Below are 11,048 nucleotides of genomic sequence, written 5' to 3'. Positions count from 1 at the left end.
GCTGGAACAAAGGAGAGCTTTATTTGTTATAGCGTAAGAAACAGAATACTCGTCTATAAATGTGTAAATATATATAAATAAACTTAAATCCTCCTGTAAATAAATATAAATAAACTAAAATTTTATCTAGAGATGGAATAAAAATTGCCATGTACGCATGCTTGTTTAAAATGTAGCAACTGGGTACCCAGAACACAGAGGAAGAATATATCTTTAGTTTAGTTGTGCCCAGATCTTAGAAATAACAGTATGCAGTATGTACTTTAGTTTACTGTATGCATTTTTTTTGTTTCCTTTGTTTCAAAGTCAGCTTTATTTGGGCAGCTCAGGAAATACGTGGAGCTGGCAAAATACAAAGAAGCCTTAGCTTCTGATAAGGTTATAAGAGCCATGCTAATAGGTGTAATAGACTGATAATATTTAACCAACTTTGACGTCATCTCCGGACCTGTCGTGGGTAGTTTGTTTGCCAACTTGCATATGGCTGTAATAACTTATTCGTCAAAAAAAGGTATAAATTAAAATAAACTGATCAAGACAATTTTACATCGAACATGGATGAAGACAATTCATCTCAACCGAGATATTTAGCTGCAATATGGCTTGTTTTGGGGCTATATATCTTTCTTACAAACCTATTTTCAAGTTACGTGTTGTGGCTGACTAAAGGTACTCGAGAGAAAGCCGAGTTGGGACGTCATATACACTCGCTCTGGAATCAAATTTGTACGAACATCGCTTTTTCTTTGGTCGGTTTGAGCCTGTTTCTAACCGCGGCAATACTATTAGCAAGTAACAGTTTTTCTGATAGATTGTGTGGTTTTATCACTTTTGTGCATGCATTTAGTTTCAATTTTGCTGCATTTGGAATTCTTGTCCAACTAATCGACAAAGCTTACAACTTTCTTAAGCCTTTTGAATATAGATTTTATTGTAGAGTTGAAAGCAGAGTTCCTCTAGCTATTTTTGTTTGCAGTACATTATATGCTATTTTCATTGCTGTTTTACCCTTGACAACATTGGGTACATACTACCAACTAAAATACACCAGTATATGTATGATGAAATGGGAACACAAGCGGGCACCTCTGGTCACAGTGTGTTTCAGTCTTATCCTACAAGTGACAACAATTGCTTTTATCATCTTTGACGTACAGCAAGTGTGGAAACTCTATAGAAGCAGAAGACGGTTAAAGGTGCCATTCATTCGACATAAAGAAACACAGATCTTTATGTTAGTTCTTACAAGTCTATTTTCAATTTGCTGGTGCCCATATATTGTAAGTATTAAAGCAATTCAAGTTATTAGTTTCAAGTTGCACTTGTTTTCCACAGCAGTTTATTGGGGGGTTTGGTTGATCACAAATGAATTGCCCAAGGCTACCAATATATCTTTGAGATCCTATTTTCCAATAAAATGTGTTTTTCATTAATATTAATGAAAATCAATCTCTTATTTAGATTGCAATGCTGGTATCTGTGATACCTTCAGGTGGGCATCCAGGTGAAGTGGGGATCGCTGTGTTATTTGGGATCACATTGGTACCCCTGTTGGTATCCCCTGTGCTTACATACTTTCTTCATGGTCACTATCAAGAGGAATGCAAGAAGTTATTGGGTGATCTAAACAAGTACTTCATTTACTTCATGTCCAAGAAGAACCCTAGCACAACAGGCATGTTTTTTCTAATATTAGATTTTCTCTAAAACTCCGATTTGACATTTTAACAATGATAGGTTTGTAAGGATAGAGTAAGAGGAACTAGAGGGTTCCATCTTAAATTGGGATTTACAATGTCTTTGTTATTGTTTATTTTTTTATTTATTTATTGTGCTTCGCTAGTTCGCTTCAAACATCATACATTAATTGCATTAAGGCGAATAATGCATAAAAATAAGGAAGCTAGGAAACCCCAACAGCTTAATGCCAATCACAGTGGGCCCTTTGCAAAATATTAATGTAAATATTGAAAGCAGAAATAAGGTCATTTGAGATATGTTTACCTGGATCCGCCATGTACGACCCGCAGTCTGGCGCATGTAATGAAGTGTGTATCATGTGTAGGCATGCCTCAATTCCATGTAATGTATATAACTATTGTTACCTAGGTTGAACTTTGGAACAATCTCTGGTCTACTCAAGTGGAGATCACTATTGGCATTGTTGTTAAATGGTATGGAGACAGTGAACACTAAACATCATATTATAGACCTAAAATATGAAGATATTCAAATGAAACATATTCTAGTTATTATATCTTCAGTAGCATTCATTAGCAACTTCAAAAGTTGTTCTTATATGAACTATATGATTATATAATTATTCCCAGTGTAGTTATCCACATTGTGCCATGTTCATCCAACATACTGTTTGGGTGATTCCCCGCCGTGTGTGCGACACCCTGTGTGTTTAATGTACACGCGCCTTGAGAATTGCTTCTTACATATTATCATATGTATTTGACAATTATACACGCAAGGTGAATGCTTTATATGTAAAAACCTTGCTTTTAAACAAAGTTGCTTTTCTTGGTTATTGTCACTCATCGTGATTATTAGAAAGACGTCAAAAACGATCTGAAAATAGCCTGGGATAGCCCATCAAGCTCATCACGTCATTTTTCACGTTGATCCTCTCCGTTGACGTCTCCGACCCTCCCCAGCCGAATCCTTCCTTTCGTTCATTCATTCAAAGAGACATCCTTTTCAGTTTTGAATCAACTGAGTTTTGATGGTGGACTGGTAGACGGTGCTAGTAGTTGTTTGTTTCTTGTCTGCGTTTGCTCGTACAGCAAAAAGGGATACAAAGCGTAGAGATAATACAAAGAGATAAACATTTGGACAAATTCAAATAGGACAATCGACAAATATTAGTAATAAAATCATCGCTCTCAGCACAAAGGCGAACAGTCAAGAACATTGATTAATTATTTCGAGAATTATTAAGCATTTATCCGGAAGCGATTGATATATCCTCTTCTGTTTTGCGACATGAAGCATTCTGTCTTGTGTTTAACAAAGTGAGCGTGAAAATCCTCGCTGATCTTTTTACTCATTTCAAATCGTCCCGGAACAATCCAGAAAAGACAGCATTAGATCTTTTGTGGCCTGTGATCTCACCATCTCGGTCCAAAGGGTAGCGAACTGGATGTATCAAATTACAACATTGAACATCAAAGACAAAGAATAGCGTTGCGACGTTGCCGCTGGCGACATAGCCGTATCTCTAATGACTGTCGCTTGGGATGAGGTTTTTCCGCGGTAGGGAACTATATCTGATTTATTTTTGATAATCTCAGCCATAATGCTGTGTGTGCTAAGTGCATGTTAGACGCTGTTTCTTACCCAATGAAGAAATTTTGCGCACAGATTCCGTTATAAACAAACCCGGCGTGAATGCGCGCATGCTGTGTTAATTATAACATGTTGGTATAAGCCGTAGACGAGCAGATTACGGCAACATCTTTTACGTGAACTATATGAGAAGCAATAAATCTTTTGCCACACTCTGAACATCGCGTTATTTTGAGATATTGACCACAACACGCGCTCTGTGTTATCGACTGGCAGTTGGATTTCATTCAAATTGGTTTCGAGCAGATTTTCCTTCAGTCGCAGAGCTGTATATTTCACGACCGAGCGCGTCTAGTCTCGTTTGATAAACTGATAAGTTCAATTTGTTTCTGACAACAAGGGTCAAACAGCACACCGGCGTATTTCGCGTTGCAGCAATTTTGGCCGAACAGCAAGATGAATAAATTTGGGAAAAGTCTCGCCGTGTTCAATTGGGCCTCCCAAAAGGCTGAAAAAGATCTTGTCAACACGATAACCAAAGAAAAGTTACAGGATTGCTATGAAATTCGGGAAGAAATAGGCAGAGGTTTGTATAATCATCTTTCTTAAACCTTATTTACAATGGTTCGTTTTACATTTAGTATGTCGTAAACTGTGGTTATATTGTAGAGAGTGGCGTAATTTATGAAGTAACCGACATTTAACCTCTAAAAACGCGGGAACGTTCAAAAGGTTAACGGCAAAACGGTTTTGACCAGTAGACCCTTGATAGAAACTTACCCCGGATTTCCAGTATCGCATTTTGTAGACAGACGTATAGTGGAAAGTTTCAATGGCAGAGTTGTAAAGCATTTGAAATTTGCATTAATCTGTTTTTGTTAAAGGCATTTATTAGTCGTTTAAACTTTACCGAATCGAAGAGAATCAGCGATTCAGCCGTAATTTCAATACTATACTTTACAAATAGATCAAGTTTTGAAATCTTAGCTGTTTGTGCACCTTCGATCTGGCTCCACATTATTACCACTGCGATGTTCCTTATCAGAGCCGCACACACGACACATCCACAAGATGTCTCCTGACTAAGCATTTCTAAGACTCTGATGCAACAATATAATTCAATTAATGTTATCTGGCGCAACAAGAGTGGTATAAATCTTTCCTATGCTATTTCATCACAGCATGTAGCAGTCTCAATGAGAATCATAAAAGATTGGAGGTGTTTCGGTTCCAAAATACCAAAAAATATATTCAGGGTTGTTTAAAACTTAGACCCATGCATGGTGTTCGACAGTGACTCAAAAGAACCGGCAGTATTTACTGTGTTGCTAATTTGGTTGAACTTAAAAAAACATTGCTAATTAATGGCACTATCGCCTCTGTTAATTGGAATACTTACTGGGGATTAAAACACTGAGCCGGGTTTTCTATCATTGTCGTCGACATTTTTATTATTAGCATTGTGGTTTATCGCCTTACCTTCCTGTGATATTTCATCTTTTTGAAGTCTTTATATTTTTGGTTGATCAATGATCATAAGACGTCAGTCTGGTTGTATACGTTGTGTGGCTTGCTATTGTCCCAAGATTTTTCATAAAGTGGATGGTTTAATTTGATTTTTTTGTAGGAGCATTTGGAACGGTGAAAAAGTGCGAGAAAAAAAAAGATAAGACGGTGTTTGCAATCAAGGTGATCCTGTATAAAGATCCCAAACTGTTGAAAGATATTGAACGGGAGGTGTCGATGATGAGACGACTGGAACACGAGCATCTCGTCACCCTCTACGAGTCCTACGAAAGCGCGGGAAGTTTCGCTTTGGTCATGGACTACATAGCTGGCGGTGAACTCTTTGAAAGAATTGTTGAAAAGGAATATTTGGAGGAACAGGAGGCCGTCGAGTATCTACGTCAGTTAATCCAAGGCCTGCAACACATGCACAGCAGGAATATTGTTCATCTGGATATCAAACCAGAGAATATTTTATGTGTTGATAATGTCTCAAATCGTATCAAATTGATCGACTTTGGTTTGGCAAGAGAGCTTAAACCTGGTGAAATCACGCGATGTGCGTTGGGAACACCTGATTTTATCGCCCCAGAAGCGCTTTCCTTCAACGAAATCAAACCTGAGACGGACATGTGGAGCACCGGCGTTCTCACCTACGTTTTGCTCAGCGGTTTAATGCCGTTTGGCGGAGAGAATGATCATGAAACGTTGTGTAATATATCCAACGTGGATTGGGAATTTGATGAGGATTCGTTCGAAGAGATTTCGTCAAATGCCCGAGATTTCATCGAGAAACTTCTAACTCTTAATCCGGATGATCGACTGAGCTCGACCGACGCCATCCAACATCCGTGGATGAGAGAGAGCGAACGAGGCGGGAAAATAAACACGAAACGGCATCGTACTTTTCTGGCTCGAAGAAGATGGAAGAAATCTGTCCACGTTATCATGGCTGTAACGAAACTTTGTCGAATGTTACAACTTTCGACGAGCGGAAAGTCCGAGAGTGGTGTAAATAGTCCCATTGACAAATCATCTTCGCCGAGTGGGTCAGGTAACTGTAACTTCATCCCGAAGCCTAAAAATGCACTTGATCATCAACCTGAGACAGATGCCAACTTAAACCCTAAACCTTCTGAAATGACTAGCTGTAATCTTCAGGAAAGCTTCACGAAAATGAACAGTTTAGCAAATGATAGCGACGGTACAAGAACTGAAGGAAAAACTGTGTCTTTCACTGAAGCAGTTGTTAACGATTCTTCGGAAGAAAACGAAGATGAAAGCGCAGAAGTTGCAGTGAAAAGTCCTGCTGTTACTAAAACTTTGAACAAGGGTCAGAATGATACGAGAACAGCAGACAGTAAGTTGGTAAGAAATGTTGCATTTGCCACTTCAAACGGAGGCGGGGAGAAGAAGATGTGGAAGATACTGAAGTAGATGAACTCTCATTGATCATTCATCGTTTTGAGGAATTTTTGATCATTTCAAAATGTAAAAGGGAATGAGACTAGTTGCAGAATGGAAATCCGTTTTTCAAGTAGAACAACTTAACAACTTTTCACGACCCTTTTCATTCGCCGTATTTCACATGTGTCGAAATCATTAAAGACAAGAGAAAATAAGGCGTCCCATCTCGTTATCCATTGTCTTTAATGTACTCAGCACATGTGGTATACAACGTTTGACACCGGGTTCCGAATTTATGTGAAGCGTACAGTTCCCACAGTTAAACATACCGGTAAAATACGAAATTTCAACTGCCTGGTTGGATAGAGAATGATGAGGCCGAAATGTGATGGATTTCTATTTGGTCGCTAGTCTCAGATTCGTTCCTCACGTTCAGCCAGCACGATCACAATTAGTTGCACATGTTTGTTATTCTGACGAATAAAGCGCTGATACCATATTTTGTTTACTTTACGCCAAGGTCTTCTCTTGTAATGGGGCAAAATCCGACGATAATATTTAAAGTACGGCTAGTCGTATCGGGTGGTGATTTGGCCATCAATGAACGGTAAACAGATATGATCAGTGTTTGTAAATCACTTTCTTACTATATTTATATAAATATATCGTATGGAAATCGGAATTTTTTTCCAAAATCTATGAATAAATATATTCTATTATTGAATCGGTTTATTCGTTTTACCTTTGATCTAAAGCGGTGATTTCTGGAGTGAGGGGAGGACAGGGGGGAGAGGAATGAGGTAGAGACAGGGGGGGATAAGAAAGAGAAGGAGAGAGAAAAGGGGAGGGAGAACGAGAGTGGGAAGACTAGGAAGGGAAAGAAAGAAGAAGAGCGAACGGAAAGAAAGCAGTGGCCAAGTCGCAACCCCTCTCTATATTTACCATCCCCATGCATAGCAATACCAGTTGGACCATTTCCTAGCAATCAAAAACACGCGAAAAGCGACTTGCAAAGTTGTATTAAATTATTTCGGACAAACGTAAAACTATAAACTTTCTTTGACAGTTCAGTTTTCGTTGTACAAAATTCGTAAAAGTGCTTCAAGGTTGCCAATGATTTCCCCCGTTGTCTCCCGGATATTTTCCAAAGTTACAGGAGATGGCGCCTTGTCCTCCAGCAATGCTTTAAACTTTTCAACTCTCGTGATGCATTTCTGAAAACCTGGTATCTTTTCGCTCGAAGCCTCCTCGAGAGTACGCGAGAACTCTCCTTTGGGACCCATGGCAATTTTCACATTTGTGGATAACTCTTTGAGCTTACGAACGTTGGGCACCCCCTGACCGTGCCTTGGAATTTTTACGAACTCGCTTTCCCAGTTTTCGAAGGTGATTTTGAAATATTCGCAGAGTTCTTTCTGCTTGTATCTGTCGTCGGTGAGGGAATCAAGTTGCTGAAGTTTAACGAGGATGTTCTCCTTCTCAGAAGCGATTTGCTGTAGGGATTTTGGAGGGTTTTGTACTGTTTCCGATGTAGCTGAGTCACCATTCATTGTTCGATGTTTTGGATCTTTTATTCTGTCCTGTTCCATGAGAAAGGTATAATTTTAGTGGCAGGATCAATCCCGTCAACCTTTTTATTACCAATCACCAATGTCGAATATACCATATACCAGTATATTCGACTCACACTAATTTTTTTTATTTACGAAGGTGAAATATACTGCCCATGCAGTATATGGTATATTTGACCTTCCCTAAGTTTTTTTATTACCAAGGTCGAAGATTGCACCAAAAAAAAACGCCCTTTCCCCCCGAGTTAACGTTTAGTTGTACAACAATGTATGCTCACTACTATACACTACCATTCACAGATGTATGTGCAGGATGCAAGGAGACATTCCTCAAACGCTTCTTTTAGATCTCTTGAGCAAGCTGAAGGAAGATCGCCCGTTTTGAATGAACGTGAATGGAATCCCTTGAAAAAGACCTCAGGTACCAATTTGTTATCCTATTTTTCATCTTGCATGCGTCTAATATTTCGCCACATAAATTCCTAGCTGTTCCAATCACATGAATGAACACAACAACACATCATCCCAAGCTTGCATGCTGCATGGAATCGCTTGTAAAAGGTTTACTGACTTACCGTAATCAATAGAACAGAATATATCTTGAAACAACTAATATTATAATAAAACAATCGATAGTTATAAGCGAAAATAATGCACAGGATCTAGTGCACAGTTTCTTCGGATGAAAGATTTCTAAACGGTTTTTTTCACATCAGTTCCTTGACGCGTCTTTTCTCCTTAATGAGATTTGCGAAGTTTTGTCTTGTGCGGGGCGAAAACAGCTGGTGCTCATTATTAAATAACTATTCATTTCAGAAAGCTATATCGCTTTGCAAACGCTAATATTTATTGAGGAAACATGAATAAAAAATGAGCCCGGAAAATTAAAGCAAAAAAATTATAGCAAAAAAAATTCGCTGCTAAATCTCGTCTTTGTCATTCGCGCTTTAGAACTCTTGAAACGAAATTTTTTGAAATGAAATGAAATATAGCTCTTTTTTAATTCGAAATGCTGTATGGGCTGAGACACTTCACAAAGCAGTGCTGTAGTTTTTCACGGCGTTCCTAATTATTTCTCGGATGATATTTAAATACCTCGGTAAATGAGTTTAATATTTTAACGACCACAGTGAGTGTTTAGGTGTCTTTTCAAACCTTTGCATGCATATAAATCAAGAAATACTGGCCTTCCTTTGGCTAAGGTTTCTTGGGGTTGTAATCCTTATCCAAAAAGTGATGCATGCATGGTGAATGACTTTCACAGGTTGGATTTTTGGTGTCCCGTTGTAGTAACAGTTAGGAATGAAATGTCTTCTTATACTTGTTATCTATGACAAAGATCTAGAATTCCCTTTACTACTGTACTATATCTATCCACAATCTCGTTCTCGTGGCAAAAGAATGCATGCACAAGTTAACGTGAACAAAATAGGCTCATGGTAGTTCACAAAAAATGTATTAAACATAAACATTTGACATCAATCTTCAAAAATATACATCCAGAACTGTCCCAGTTAACCCCAATATCGTTCCCAAAACATGATGCATATCCTCAACAAACCCAGGCTTGTACGTCACTTCATCATGGTCTATCTTAGTCACGAGCTTTCTAAGTTCTTCCAACCTCTCGCAAACGAGGGAAACTCCTGGGACATCTTCAGCATAAACGTGCTTCACTTGGATGTAGAAATCTCCATCTCTGTCTCCCAGCGTTGAGAGGATCATCTTGCAAAGATCTTTAATGCACCACAAGTATGGAACTTGCTGGTTATTGCGGTCCACCTTCTGAAAGAAAACGTTTCGGATCCTTTCAAATTTAATTTTTTATAGTGATTCATATCACAGCAGATATTTTGTGTACATGCATGTATATGTCTTTGCGCACGCCTTAAATTCTCGTGTTCAAATTCTGGCTGAATGATCATGCATATGAGAAAGATATTTCGCCGGAATTATATGTGACTCTGCACCCAAACTTCAAAGATTTTCGAGCCCAAACACTCAACATGCCTCACTCTTTCAGTCTTTCTCTCCGTTAAAGCATGCAGGCACACACGGGAACTTTTGGCTCAGCTGACGACCCTAATATTTAGTCAACTCAGCCCTATAAGACCTTCCGCTTTCGAGAGCTCGTGAAAACTTGCCTGGCGATGTGAATTCTCACAAAAGCCATCCGGCATACTCGAGATGTCAGGATTGCCGTGAGGTGGCCGTTGCGAGGAGGGCAACTCGTAACGAGTTGCTTTCGTTTGCAGCAGGTTTAATAATTGTAACTTGTCCTGGACAAGTTGTCCATCATAGGCTTTACTTTCGATGGTGATGGCAAGTGCACTACAGAGGTTTCTTGCTATAATTTTGTCTAAAATTAATCACCTCATATTTGCGCCTGGCGCTTACCACTTATCTGTGTGTGGACACACAAAGCTTGAGATTAATGTCTCACTGTTTTAAATAGAACCTAAAAAAATAGATAAGCAAGGAGCTACCTTACCTTTTGCAAATGTGTCAACCAGTTTCTGAACGTTTTATTAATTCTCAACATCGCATCTCTCTGCTTTTCCAAAAAGCTTTGGCGATCATTTACACTTTTCTTCTCATTTTCTAGATCTTTCTTCCTCGCAACGACTTCAGATAATGACATATGATTGAGAAGATCCAGCGATGATGCTTCAACGATGTTAGTCGATGTCATTTCGTAAGTGTTTAACGTATTTTATCGGCTACTTTTTTGACCTGGGCTTTATTTCGGATTTAGCGACGCTATTTCAATATATATTATATATATGCTTGATTCTGTATACAGTTAATACATGCAAAAACTGTCCTCATTGATGATTTTAAAATTTATGGCCTTTGTAAGATGCGCAGGTGCAAAAAACGCGTCGTTAAAACATACCAGATTTTGTGGCTTAGATTGAATGGGCTAAAAAGTCGCATTGAGAAATTGGGGCTTTAATACAAATAATGATAGATTCTAGAGTTTGCTGCTTGGAATATACTTTAATTCTGGAAAGAAAATCTGGCTGAACTAGTTGCACCTTCATTCCTCACCATATATAGGCGGGTCACGAATACGTCATTTATACATATGTGGGTAATCCCAGGATTTGTGGTGGTCGAAAGACATCAAGGGGCAGGCTGTACAATGCTGGATAGCGTTACCCAACCACCGGCTAGCGATTTTTAACCGTCTAACAAGCAATTGTGCATACAGAAATGGAGTCCAACTTTCAGTAAAAAATAGTGTTTATTTCGAACGCCAAGACTATA

General features: G+C 38.7%; 3 protein-coding genes across 3 annotated transcripts; 2 read left to right on the top strand and 1 right to left on the bottom strand.

Moving 5' to 3' along the window:
- The first annotated feature begins 247 nt into the window (after positions 1-247).
- On the top strand, positions 248-2,518 carry LOC114518263 (tachykinin-like peptides receptor 86C). Its single transcript, XM_028538228.1, has 3 exons — positions 248-1,280; positions 1,462-1,675; positions 2,110-2,518. Exons 1-3 carry the CDS (start codon positions 555-557, stop codon positions 2,112-2,114), a joined length of 945 nt encoding a protein of 314 aa, XP_028394029.1. The 5' UTR covers positions 248-554; the 3' UTR covers positions 2,115-2,518.
- A 480-nt stretch (positions 2,519-2,998) lies between these two features.
- Positions 2,999-6,865, top strand: LOC114518262 (myosin light chain kinase family member 4-like). Its single transcript, XM_028538227.1, has 2 exons — positions 2,999-3,880; positions 4,922-6,865. Exons 1-2 carry the CDS (start codon positions 3,751-3,753, stop codon positions 6,235-6,237), a joined length of 1,446 nt encoding a protein of 481 aa, XP_028394028.1. The 5' UTR covers positions 2,999-3,750; the 3' UTR covers positions 6,238-6,865.
- A 2,362-nt stretch (positions 6,866-9,227) lies between these two features.
- LOC114518416 lies at positions 9,228-10,564 on the bottom strand. The gene is made up of 2 exons (XM_028538406.1): positions 10,270-10,564; positions 9,228-9,563 (listed from the first exon to the last, which is right to left on the bottom strand). The coding sequence occupies exons 1-2, from the start codon at positions 10,468-10,470 to the stop codon at positions 9,264-9,266; spliced, it is 501 nt and encodes a 166-aa protein (XP_028394207.1). The 5' UTR covers positions 10,471-10,564; the 3' UTR covers positions 9,228-9,263.
- Positions 10,565-11,048: the final 484 nt, after the last annotated feature.

The sequence above is a fragment of the Dendronephthya gigantea genome, unplaced genomic scaffold (genome assembly GCF_004324835.1).
Source record: "Dendronephthya gigantea isolate DGI-Jeju-01 unplaced genomic scaffold, DenGig_1.0 000010F, whole genome shotgun sequence".
Lineage (NCBI taxonomy): Eukaryota > Metazoa > Cnidaria > Anthozoa > Malacalcyonacea > Nephtheidae > Dendronephthya > Dendronephthya gigantea.
The sequence above is the reverse complement of the archived record's forward strand: the minus strand, read 5'-3'. Positions and strand labels throughout refer to the sequence as shown.